The sequence below is a fragment of the Camellia sinensis genome, chromosome 8, assembly GCF_055761805.1.
Source record: "Camellia sinensis isolate YWXY chromosome 8, ASM5576180v1, whole genome shotgun sequence".
Taxonomy (NCBI): domain Eukaryota; kingdom Viridiplantae; phylum Streptophyta; class Magnoliopsida; order Ericales; family Theaceae; genus Camellia; species Camellia sinensis.
In genome coordinates this window covers 8,876,831-8,890,651 of record NC_138968.1, presented here as the reverse complement: position 1 = coordinate 8,890,651, position 13,821 = coordinate 8,876,831, and the positions used below count along the sequence as shown (strand labels likewise).

At 38.8% G+C, this 13,821-nt stretch overlaps 1 protein-coding gene across 1 annotated transcript; it reads right to left on the bottom strand.

Annotated features, from left to right (window-relative positions):
• Positions 1 to 1,552: 1,552 nt before the first annotated feature.
• LOC114308667 (uncharacterized) lies at positions 1,553 to 4,475 on the bottom strand. The gene is made up of 4 exons (XM_082884616.1): positions 3,221 to 4,475; positions 2,693 to 3,063; positions 2,276 to 2,542; positions 1,553 to 2,155 (listed from the first exon to the last, which is right to left on the bottom strand). Exons 1-4 carry the CDS (start codon positions 4,473 to 4,475, stop codon positions 1,553 to 1,555), a joined length of 2,496 nt encoding a protein of 831 aa, XP_082740742.1.
• Positions 4,476 to 13,821: the final 9,346 nt, after the last annotated feature.

The following is a 13,821-nucleotide window of genomic DNA, read 5'->3' as shown; positions in this document are numbered from 1 at the left end:
ACAAATGCAAACAAAGATCATATCAACAAATATTGACTATTGTAGTATTTTTGTTTATGTAACCCCCTTGCAATTTGTAATAAAAAATAAGCATTTTATTATCCTAGCCAATAACAGTACTCAAATAAATTTCTATATCCACATTTTTTAAGATAGTGAGTTTTGATTGAAGTAAAGAAGAGAGATCTCAAAGCTATAGTTTTGCATCAATTTTAATGTAATGGTTAAAATCTACCAATTTTTATGGTTTGGTGGTCAGTTTATTGTGCAGAAAATTAAATAAATGAAAAATAAATAAATTGTATGCTACTTGGTGAATAAATCAATTTGAACATAAATTTTCCAAATTTATAGGTAAACGAAATAGTGAAAAGTAAACACATAAATGCTACGTAAAATTCAAGCACAACAAAAGTATAAGATTTTAAACAAACAATAAAATGTAAGTCCCACAACACAGAAACATCTATATAAAAATCAGACGAAATACGCCAGCTAATGCTATGTCATAGAAAAAAATAAACAACAAATTAAGCACACAAGCCAATGCTCTGCAATACAAAAAAAAAATGTCAAATAACAAATTAAGCACACCAGCCAGTGCTCTGCAATACAAAAAAAATGTCAAATAACAAATTAAGCACACCAGCCAATGTTCTGTAATACAAAGAAAATGCAACACTCTTCCTGATAAAAAGATAACCAAATAAAAACATGATTAGTTTTGTTTAACCTAATTCAAGATCATATTAGGAAGAAAAAACAAAAAAATAAAAAAATATATATCACCTAGTGTGTTACATTTACAAAAACAAACTCATAGCATAAATCAATAATTCAAATGAAATATTATCTAGCATACATCTAAACTTAGTTATAAATTTCACATAGATAAAAGGTTTTACAAAACTATTGTAAGTAATAAATTTCACATCGATCGGAAACTTTACAAAATATGGATCGTAACTAGCATATGTACGCTTTTCACAAAAATAAATATGAGATTCAAACTTGTTCTTTCTTAGAAATCCTAGGAGCGCCTCATCACTTTCCAAAAAGTCCTCGTATCAACTTGTATGTATCCCCAGTGAGGAGCATGCACGACAATCTACTAATTTATAAAAATAAAAAAAGTTAGTATATTAGCAAAAGAAAATTTATATATATATCAAAACACTTTCAAATTGAAATTACCTTGTTACATCCCCATCGAAACAATCTAGTTGTATTTATATTTTTGAGCTCCATATATTTTTTAACCCAATCCTACAAAAGTCGACACATATAGTAAAATATTTTAAAAATAACAATTTGTAATCAATAAAAACATATTTATCAATAAATAAATTGTACCTTTTGACAAAAGTGGTTTGATCCATAAGTAACACTATAACAAAATTTCAGGATAAACAATGTTTGTAGTAGAATCTGGCTCATCATTGGGAAAAAGGACACTTATACGATCAAAAGATGTGCATCTAAATAGGGCCACATACAATTGCCCATGACTAAACACTGGTGTGCGCAAATCAACTCCAACAAATTTCAGAGATTACCCTTGAGATTTATTAATGGTCAAGGCATATGCCAATCGAACTGGAAACTGATGTCTTGTCATTCGGAAAGATATTTCTGAGGAAGATGGTGTCAAGGATATCCTTGGTATGAATACCAAATTGCCACATTTTTCTCCAGTTAAAATTTGAGCTTTAATTATGCGAGTATTGCATCTAGAAACCATCAATCTTGTGCCATTGCACAGTCCATCTTTTGGTGCAATATTTCTTAACAACATTATAGGACAACCCACTTTCAACTCTACCTTAAAAGCCAGCAGCCCAGGAGGATCTAATGAATTTAAATATTCATTAAGATATCTATTTATTATAGTACGATCAATTTCATCATCTACAGACATCTTGTCTGCTGCCAAATAAGTATGTGTGTTACCGGGAAAAATATTCAATGCTGCAGTATTGATAGCACTGACATCATCATTCCGTGCAGAAAGAATTGCACGTTCAGTTAAAAATGTTGCAGTCGATGTCATTGCCACATCCAGTTGCGGATAAACTACTGAGATTATGTCTTTTAGATCTTGGCATTTGTGTATTGTTGATGGAAGTTTAACAATTTCCTGAGGATTGGTCTCAATCTATTTATAAAAATAAATAAATAAAATAGTAAGTAAAATCAATTAAAGTACATAAACGTAAATGTATTTCGTCAATTTAAAAGAACCATATAATAGAGAAAAAGTTTGAAGAAATATTACCTCCATCAAGAATTTTGCAAAATTAGCATTTTCAAGATTTGCATGATTCGAGCGCATGTTCAAATTTAAAGACAGAACATGTATATCCTTCCATAGAAAAGAGTGTCTTAATGATGCATTCACAATTTGCTCACGGATTCCTTTGGTTATAACTGGTAAGATTTGTCGAAAATCTCCGCCAAGAACAGCAGTGATATCCCCAAATGGCTTTTCACTATCACAAGTGTCCCAAAGTGTGCGATCAACTGCCTCAACACAATGTCTATGCTGCATAGGAACTTCATCCCAGATTATAAGTTTTGTTTCTCTAAACAATTCTGCTTGCAATGATTGCTTGCTAAATCCAAAAATTGAATTTTTCAATACATCCAACGGAATGGAAAATGTTGAATGAGCAGTACGACCTCCTGCCAATACCAATGATGCAATTCCAGATGAAGCCACAGTAATAATAATGTGGCCAAGGCTGCGACACTTTAATGCAATCGCATTGTACAAAAATGTTTTCCCTGTTCCGGCACCTCCATTCAAAAAGAAAATAGTTCCTTTATTTTCAAAGACTGAAGAAGTGATTGCATCATAAGCTGTTTGTTGATCATTGTTGAGGCAATCAATAATAATTTCTGCATCTGCCTGTTGTGCCTCATTATGCAGTTGTTGATGTTCGAATATCAACCTGTTACCAACTACTGCACTCCAATTTGTAGAAGGTTGTGGCATTGGCGGGAAGTCAATTAAACTTTTTCTTGATTCTTGGAGCATTTGATTCAAAAGATATAGACCATAGTCTTCAATTTGAGCCTCAGTTGGTTCAGAAATGACAAACAATGTTCGAATCTTATGTGCAAGATCATCACATATATGCATTGAAAATTGATTCCATAATGCATATGGTTGCAGTGGGCTGAGTAAGAATAATAGTAAACAATCTCCTTAATTGATAACCAGTTTTCATAACTGCAACCTCTTTAAGGCATTGTATCCATTTTTCATCATCTTCTAAAAGTCCTCTTGCAACACATGCTGATTTAAACGTATTATGCAAAACATTGTTGACCGTGCATAAACATTGAAACGATTTTGGTCCTTTGACAACAGTTGATAGCAAACGCAAATAAAATCTCTCACCACAATTAAGGCTAGCAAAGTACATTCTACTGATTGCATAGCCCTGCTGCCTTGGTTTCCATCTCTTTTCTGAATTAAGCCAAACAAAATGTTGTGAAAATTCTTGGTAAGTGAATGAACATTCATCTTCCATAGAAGCGCAACATGCAAAAAAACCAGTAAGAGTTGACATTTGTTGGCCAGCTCCCGAAATAATTGCTTTTAATGATTCATCAAGATTAAAAAGAACGCGGTGCATTCCAGGTAAATGAAGTGCTAAGCGTACAACTGTTGGCATCTCTGCATGCAATGGATAACCAAATATTCGCCAAGCAGCTTCTAGAGGTCCAATATACCTCGCATCGAGATATTGTTGGATCTCATTTATCAATCTCAACACCATCATTGTACGATCATAACCCTTGTAAATGTACTTGTGTATATACTTGACACATCTCATTCCGACACAAACTTCGACATTTATGTGACAGTTGAAACGTTTAGAAAGATATGCATTGTATGGTACGATGTCTCTGTTATCAACTTCTTTCCCCTTCACAATATGAGCTTGACCATTATTGTGACGACGATAGATAGGATATCCATCTTGATCCATAGTAGTTATTTCTGCGAACGCTCGAGGGTATCTCTTAGTGCATTTACCATTTTCCATACATGGTGCTTGTGTATTTCGTGCACCACATGGTCTATATACCATACAACACTTGATTGTTTCAAAAAGTATAGGTTCATCTTTTGGATCTGGAAATTCTGCACAAACCAATTTGTCTATTTGAGTACATGTCTGAATTTTGTCTGGACCCTTAAGAAATAGGAGTGCATGCATATAAGGAAGGCCTCGCTTTTGGAATTCAATTGTAAAAACATGCGCAACTTTATTACCAAACACTCGGTTTGTTTCTATCTCCTTCATCAAACACTTTCTCTTTAACTCAAAAACACAGGCAATTAAATCAAGACAATCAATAGGCTTTTGGTGCGGTAATAATGCCGAAGTAATTTCTGGCCAATTAGGATTTGCAGTCATGGTGAGAAAAATGTCTGGATGTTGGTTGTATCGTGTGATAGCCATTGTGTCTTGAAAGATTTCAAACATGTGTCTAGGACCTCCAGGAAATGAAGATGGCAAAACAAACCTTTGACCAATTTGATTGGGTTGAAGGTCATTTGGATCAATATTTGTCAAATCTCGGTAAAGTTCAGCACGGATCTTCCCTTGATTAAGCTTGTAGTAAGTCAACCTATTTTGTTTAGTTGCGGCCCAAGCATCAACCAAAAATGTCACGACCCAAACCCGGCCCTATGGGTTTAGCACCGTAACCGGCCAGTAATCCGAGATTACCGAAGGCCTGCTTAACAGTAGTACAGTAAAACAGAGTTCAGGGCCCGGCGGAAGCCAATACAGTAAATAAATAATGTCCATTGAGCTGTGACAGTCTGTATGCCAAAAAGATTTTTTTTCATGCATTCGTACATACAAACAATACAGTCTATACAAAATTCACAGTCACACAGTACAGGGACCTAATCCCTTGATAACAGTACAGTTAGTAGCTGACAGTCTATACAGTAATCCAAACAGTATGGAGACAGACGGGGGAAAAACAAAACACCCCAAAGCCATAGCATGGCAACTCGGAACCTCGCAGTGAGACACAAAGGCTGGCTTGACAAAACTGGAGTTTAACCCACGCTCTTAGCTCCGATCTGGTGGCTGAGCACCTACATATATATATATAAACAGTGAGCTAAAGCCCAGTGAATAACATAATGCGCAAAAAGGTTAAGAATGAAATGTCCTTACAATAATGAAAGCAGTTCATTAAACAATACTTCAGCCTTTCAGTCAGAACAGTTATTCAGTCATATGTGGTACATCCATTAGCATAGCAGTAAACAGTAGGTCTTAAAGACCGAACAGTAATGATGGCCATCAATCAGAATACAGTAGTGGTTCCATGAGGGAACCGACAGAGATCTCTGTAACAGTAGCAGTAACAGTATACAACAGTTGCTAAGGATGCCACAATACGTTTCAGAACATAGGACATACATTCAAGCAATTAACAATAATTACTTCAGAAAACAGTTTCGTTAAACAGTCAGAAAAGATTCTCAGTTGAACATATCTTTACACAATTGTTACTCACAGAGTTTGGGCTACAGTATGCTAGAGCGTGTCTCCCCAGTCGCCAACCCTACACAGTTCACAGGTTGAACACACACTAAGCTACACAGTTGGGAAATATCATAACTTAATCCCTAATTTGCCTTGGTGTGTTCTACATCTATATCCTCAACAAGATGTCTTAAACTAGGTCTAAGAATGCCTAGAATGGGATGAGGATGCAAAGATGTACTCAAAAAGCAGTTTCAGAATATTCAGAAAAACAGAGTCCCGCTCGAGCGCAGGTTTACCCGCTCGAGTGGACTTGTAACAAGGGTACACGCTCGAGCGTCAACTTTCCCGCTCGAGCGTACTGTAAAAGTACTAGATGGGTGAAATCTCCGCTCGACGCCCGCTCGAGCTTGAGACACAATCCTCCGCTCGAGCGCCCAATCCTCCGCTCGAGCGGACTGTAAAACAGTGCAGAGAAATACTGGATGCTCGGATTCCATGCTCGAGCGCCACTTTTCCCGCTCGAGCGGAAGTGCAAAATCTGGGAATTCCAGATTGCGCCTCCAAGCCAAAACCAGGTTCAAATGCATCAAAACCAATCCTCTTGGGCCCATTTTTCTAGAAAACCTTTATAAACACCTAGAATAACATGGTTCAAAGCTCAATTTTGAGAAATCAAAGCCCAAGGGTGTTTAATTCAAACCCAATTTCAAACCAATTTCATGAACAATATGAACATGCAAACATGCATGAATTCAAATCATTTTGAAGCTCCAATTTGATGCTCTAAGGAGCCAATTGATTCCAAAACAAGTTGAAAACATGGACCATTACAAAATTATGGACATGCATGTACTATTTTACCATGAAATCAACTCACAACTCAACAATTCAAACATTCAAGCATGAAATGAGCTCTTTATTAACATGTATGAACTAAAACAAGACTTAACTCTACAATTGAAGCATGAATTATGCAAGAATTAATTCTATAACAACAACAAGAAGATGAATGTCCTACTTTAGTCTTGTATTCAAGGTTTAGGAGTCCAATTTGACAATTTACACTTCAATTCCAAGCAATTCAAGCCAATTCAACAAAATGAACTCAATTCTCTCCTATTTCCTCTCTTGGTCGGCTAGTATAAGGAAAAGGGCTGAGGAAATGGTTTTTGATTCAAGTGTGGTGTAGCTCAATATGCCTAGGTAGTGGCCCACTAGATGGCTTATTGGTAATTAAGTCCAAAACTTGCAATCCATCAATATTTAATCTAATTTAATCATACCTACTCAGTTTTCAGATAAATATACCATAAAATCACATTAATTATGAGGATCATAAAACATCAGTCAATTCCCGGTTCGGCCGCCGATAAGGCCTTCAATTAGCAGTTTAAACATAAAACACGAACAGATCAAATAATCAATCAAACAGATAGAACACATATTAACATACACACTCAGTCAATTCAGTTCCAGTTTTCAGTCAGTCAGTTCAGTATTTTAACCAGTCCAATTATCAGTCATAATCAGTTCAGTTTAACGGTAATCAATGTTTATCGGTAATCAGTGGTGAGGGTTATTACAGTCTCCCCTCCTTATAAAGAGTTTAGTCCTCTAAACTCGAGTTACCTTCGTTCTGGAAGAAAACAGGATTCAGTGGAAATAGTTCAGGGTATCTTTTAGCCATGTCATCTTCCCTTTCCCAAGTGGCATACAGACCACCATAGTTTTGCCAGTCAACTTTCACTAGCGGGATCTCTTTGTTTCTCAGTTTCTTGATCCGTCTGTTTACAATCTGTATAGGCCGTTCCTCGTAAGTGTAGTCATCACTCAACACTACCCGAGTAGGCTCAATTACATGGAAGGGATCCCGGAGATAATCTCTTAACATCGAAATGTGGAAAACGTTATGCATGTGCTCCATTTCGGGAGGGAGCACAACTTGATACGCCACCGGATTAATTTTCTCAATAATCTCATACGGTCCGACGTATCTTGGCGCTAACTTGCCTTTGACTCCAAAACGAGTCTGGCCCTTCATTAGTGTCACTTTCACAAAAACGTGATCACCCACTTCATACTCTCTGTCCCGTCTTCTGACATCCGCATAACTCTTCCGTCGGCTCTGTGCAGTTTTCAATCTCTGTTGTATTAGTTTCACTTTCTCAGTTGTTTCATAAACAATCTCGGGCCCAAGCAAAGGCCCGTCTCCAACTTCTGCCCAGCAAATCGGAGATCTACATTTTTTGCCATACAATGCCTCGAAAGGCGCCATGCCAATACTCGAGTGATAGCTGTTGTTGTAAGCGAATTCAACTAATGGCAGATGACTTTTCCAATCTCCCTGAAAATCAAGGACACACATTCTCAGTAAATCCTCCAGAGTTTGGATGGTCCTTTCTGACTGTCCATCTGTCTAAGGATGATAGGCACTACTCAGCCTCAATTCAGTACCCAGTGCAGTCTGTAGACTTTGCCAAAACCTCGATGTAAACTTCGAATCCCTGTCAGAAACAATAGACACAAGCACTCCATGCAGTCTCACAATTTCATCAATATAGATAACAGCCAATTTGTCCGCATTATAGATTGTCTTGACAGGTAAGAAGTGAACAGATTTGGTTAGTCTATCAACAATAACCCAAATTGAATCCATACCTTTTCTGGAGCGAGGTAACCCAACGATAAAATCCATCGTGATATGCTCTCATTTCCACTCTGGTATGGGTAGGGGTTGCAATAATCCGGCAGGTTGTTGATGTTCAGCTTTGACTTGTTGGCAATGAAGACATTTGGACACAAAGTCGGCAATTTCTTTCTTCATTCCCGGCCACCAGAAATTCAGTTTCAGATCTTGGTACATTTTCGTATTCCCCGGGTGGATAGACAATTTTGAATTGTGGCCCTCTTGCAGAACTCTTCTTTTCAGTTCAGTGTCATTCGGCACACACAGTCTTTCTTGAAATTTCAGTACATTGTTCTCGAATTTGAAACCCGGTCTCGGCTTAGACTCTCTTTCTTCGATGATCTTTTTCAAGTAGTCATCCTGTTGTTGTTTCTCTTTAATTTCTTCTATCAAGGCTGGTTGAGCAGAAATAGCGGCTAGCGTTCCACCTTGTTCTCTCAAAACAACTTCAATTTCAAATTGTTCAAGGTCACCAAGCAGCTCTTTCTGTCCGGTGAGCAAACAAGCTAAGTTGGCAATTGACTTTCGGCTCAATGCATCGGCAACAGTATTGGCTTTTCCCGGATGGTACAGAATCTGTAGATCGTAGTCTTTGATCAGCTCTAGCCATCTGCGCTGTCTCATATTTAGTTCCTTCTGTGTGAAGAAATATTTTAAGCTCTTGTGGTCGGTGTATACTTCACATGTCGCCCCATACAGATAGTGACGCCAAATTTTCAGCGCAAACACCACCGCAGCAAGTTCCAGGTCATGGGTCGGGTAGTTCTTTTCATGTGGTCTCAACTGTCGGGAAGCATAAGCAATAACTCTCCCATTCTGCATTAAAACACACCCCAAACCCTTATGAGAAGCATCACTAAATACGGTATAACCATCCGTACCTGAAGGTAAAGTCAAAACCGGTGCAGTCATAAGTCGAGTTTTCAACTCTTGGAATGCTGATTCCCTTTGGTCAGTCCAGTCAAATGATGTCCCCTTCTGAGTTAACTGAGTCAATGGTAGGGCAATTTTGGAGAAATCTTTGACAAATCTTCTGTAATATCCAGCCAATCCCAAAAAGCTTCGGACTTCAGGCACATTTGTTGGTTTAGGCCAGTTCACTACAGCTTCAATTTTCTGCGGATCAACAAAAATTCCATTTTTGCTAACAACATGCCCCAAAAACATAACATGGTCAAGCCAAAATTCACATTTAGACAGTTTAGCATACAGTTTCTGTTCTCTTAGGATCTGCAGGGCAAGTCTCAGATGATGTTCATGTTGTTCTATACTTTTGGAGTAAATCAATATGTCATCAATAAATACTACAGTGAAATCATCAAGGTATGGTTTAAAAATTCTGTTCATGAGGTCCATAAAAGCAGAAGGGGCATTCGTGACTCCGAATGGCATAACTAAAAATTCATAATGGCCATACCTCGTTCTAAAAGCAGTTTTATCAATGTCTTCCGGTTTAACCTTCAGTTGATGATACCCCGATTTGAGATCAATCTTAGAAAACACTTGAGCACCCTGTAACTGATCAAATAAGTCATCAATGCGCGGTAATGGGTATTTATTTTTTACAGTTACCTTGTTCAGTTCACGGTAGTCTATACACAATCTCAATGAGCCATCTTTCTTCTTTACAAACAAAACAGGAGCGCCCCATGGCGAAGTGTTAGGCCTGATAAACTTCTTATCCAGCAGTTCCTGTAGTTGCACTTTCAATTCTTTCAGTTCAGTTGGGGCCATTCGGTAAGGAGCTTTAGATACTGGCTGCGTTCCGGGAATCACATCAACAGCGAATTCAATCTCCCTATCAATCAAATCCCCTAGCAGATCATCTGGAAATACATCTGGGAATTCCCTGACTATAGGAATACAATTCACATCAGTTTTAACACTATCATCAGTAGACACAGTCAGCACAGAACACAGATATCCTTTACACCCCTTTTTAATTAATTTAACAGCTTTCACTGACGAAATCAAATACGGAGGAGGTACTACTCCACTCCCATTAAACACGAATTCAGGCAAACCAGGTGGACGGAAAACAACTTGCTTGGTCACACAATCAATAGTGGCATGATATTTTTGTAACCAATCCATCTCCAATATTACATCAAAATGATCAATGTTCAATGGTAGTAAATCAATAAACAGATGCATATCCCCAACAATGATTTCACATACGGGGTACATATAAGCACATGTCATGGATCCTCCTACGGGTGATGATACGGCTAGCAGATAGTTCATGGGTTCTAAGGATCTATTCAATTTCCGTGAGAAAGCATGCGATACATAAGAATGTGTAGACCCCGAATCAATCAATACATATGCATTTTGTGTACAAATAGAGAGGATACCTGACACAACGGTTTCAGTATTTTGCACGTCTCTCGGTACTAGGGCGAACACTCGGCCCTGCCTCATGGGCTCTTTCCCGGTAGCTTTGGGGTTAGGCTTTGGTGCTACAGTTGACGCTGCTGCGCTTGGCGTAGCTTTGCTACTAACTTGCGGAGCAGAGGGACAGTCTCTAACCATGTGGCCCACTTTGCCACATCTGTAACAGGCTCCGGATATTTTGTGACAAACCCCTTTGTGCTTGTTGCCACATACAGAGCAGGATGGAATGAACCCACTCCCTTGGCTGGGGTTAGTTGTCGACCCCGTATTCTGTTTCTTGTTGGCCGGGTTGTGCTTGCCTTTCTTGAATTTAAAACCCTGCCTCTTACTACGCCATTCCGACGTTGGTGTTTCAGTTTCAGTGCTTCAATGTTTGACTCAGCCATCAATGCCCGGTCGAGAACACCCACAAAAGTCGGTAGTTTCAAAACATTTATTCGGTCAAGTATTGCAACATTAAGGCCACCCTCAAATTTTCTGGCCTTCTTGTAGTCAATGCCCACCATGTGTGGTGCATATCTGGCAAGTTCAGTAAATTTTGTTTCATATTCCGCAACGGACATTGTGCCCTGCTTCAGCTGTTCAAATTCAGTCACTTTTCTATCCCTGACACACTGAGGGAAATACTTTTCAAAGAAGGCTCCTTTGAACTGAGCCCAAGTCATAACTGTATTTTCATTACGGATAAGCATCCACCACCTTCTAGCTTCTTCCTGCAGAGTAAAGGTGGCTAACAGTACCTTGTGTGCTTCAGAGCACGGGAACACCTCAAATAATTTCTCTGTCTCAAGAACCCATGCTTCAACTTTTAACGGTTCGAGGCCTCCCTGAAAGGACGACGGTTTCATTTTGCTGAATTTATGGGTGAGAGCAATAATATCCCCATCATTCACATTCGCATTAGGTTTCGGCTGTACCGGAGGAGGAGGAGGTGGGGGCTGTTGGTTCTGTTGTTGTTCAAGTCTAGCAGTTATCAATTCCATCATTCTTTCCATTCTTTCCATTTTTGCCTCGGTAGATGAGGATTCAGGTTCATTTGCATTGTCCATTTCACTATAAGCAGTTATAACAGTTATAGCAATTGTAACATAAACAGTTGCATATTTAGACAGTTATCACATCAACATGTATTCAGTCATAACATAGCCACACACTTTTCAAGTTCATGAAATGCCCTAATCACTTTTCTAGGACACCCTATAGCTCATTTGGACACGTGTGTGCGGTATGACTCGTGGTTAAGTATCGCTCTGATACCACTCTGTCACGACCCAAACTCGGCCCTATGGGTTTAGCACCGTAACCGGCCAGTAATCCGAGATTATTGAAGGCCTGCTTAACAGTAGTACAGTAAAACAGAGTTCAGGGCCCGGCGGAAGCCAATACAGTAAATAAATAATGTCCATTGAGCTGTGACAGTCTGTATGCCAAAAAGATTTTTTTTCATGCATTCGTACATACAAACAATACAGTCTATACAAAATTCACAGTCACACAGTACAGGGACCTAATCCCTTGATAACAGTACAGTTAGTAGCTGACAGTCTATACAGTAATCCAAACAGTATGGAGACAGACGGGGGAAAAACAAAACACCCCAAAGCCATAGCATGGCAACTCGGAACCTCGCAGTGAGGCACAAAGGCTAGCTTGACAAAACTGGAGTCTAACCCACGCTCCTAGCTCCGATCTGGTGGCTGAGCACCTACATATATATATAAATAGTGAGCTAAAGCCCAGTGAATAACATAATGCGTAAAGAGGTTAAGAATGAAATGTCCTTACAGTAATGAAAGCAGTTCATTAAACAATACTTCAGTCTTTCAGTCAGAACAGTTATTCAATCATATGTGGTACATCCATTAGCATAGCAGTAAACAGTAGGTCTTAAAGACCGAACAGTAATGATGGCCATCAATCAGTAAACAGTAGTGGTTCCACGAGGGAACCGACAGAGATCTCTGTAACAGTAGCAGTAACAGTATACAACAGTTGCTAAGGATGCCACAATACGTTTCAGAACATAGGACATACATTCAAGCAATTAACAATAATTACTTCAGAAAACAGTTTCGTTAAACAGTCAGAAAAGATTCTCAGTTGAACATATCTTTACACAATTGTTACTCACAGAGTTTGGGCTACAGTATGCTAGAGCGTATCTCCCCAGTCGCCAACCCTACACAGTTCACAGGTTGAACACACACTAAGCTACACAGTTGGGAAATATCATAACTTAATCCCTAATTTGCCTTGGTGTGTTCTACATCTATATCCTCAACAAGATGTCTTAAACTAGGTCTAAGAATGCCTAGAATGGGATGAGGATGCAAAGATGTACTCAAAAAGCAGTTTCAGAATATTCAGAAAAACAGAGTCCCGCTCGAGCGCAGGTTTACCCGCTCGAGCGGACATGCAACAAGGGTACACGCTCGAGCGTCAACTTTCCCGCTCGAGCGTACTGTAAAAGTACTGGATGGGTGAAATCTCCGCTCGACGCCCGCTCGAGCTTGAGACACAATCCTCCGCTCGAGCGCCCAATCCTCCGCTCGCGCGGACTGTAAAATAGTGCAGAGAAATACTAGATGCTCGGATTCCACGCTCGAGCGCCACTTTCCCCGCTCGAGCGGAAGTGCAAAATCTGGGAATTCCAGATTGCGCCTCCAAGCCAAAACCAGGTTCAAATGCATCAAAACCAATCCTCTTGGGCCCATTTTTCTAGAAAACCTTTATAAACACCTAGAATAACATGGTTCAAAGCTCAATTTTGAGAAATCAAAGCCCAAGGGTGTTTAATTCAAACCCAATTTCAAACCAATTTCATGAACAATATGAACATGCAAACATGCATGAATTCAAATCATTTTGAAGCTCCAATTTGATGCTCTAAGGAGCCAATTGATTCCAAAACAAGTTGAAAACATGGACCATTACAAAATTATGGACATGCATGCACTATTTTACCATGAAATCAACTCACAACTCAACAATTCAAACATGCAAGCATGAAATGAGCTCTATATCAACATGTATGAACTAAAACAAGACTTAACTTTACAATTGAAGCATGAATTATGCAAGAATTAATTCTATAACAACAACAAGAAGATGAATGTCCTACCTTAGTCTTGTATTCAAGGTTTAGGAGTCCAATTTGACAATTTACACTTCAATTCCAAGCAATTCAAGCCAATTCAACAAAATGAACTCAATTCT

Coding starts and splice junctions, on each gene's coding strand:
- LOC114308667 (XM_082884616.1), bottom strand. CDS start 4,475: ATGGCTATCACACGATACAACCAACATCCAGACATTTTTCTCACCATG. Junction 3,064..3,220: donor GGTTGCAGTTATGAAAACTG/GTTATCAATTAA, acceptor CTCAAATTGAAG/ACTATGGTCTATATCTTTTG. Junction 2,543..2,692: donor CATCTGGAATTGCATCATTG/GTATTGGCAGGA, acceptor GTTCCTATGCAG/CATAGACATTGTGTTGAGGC.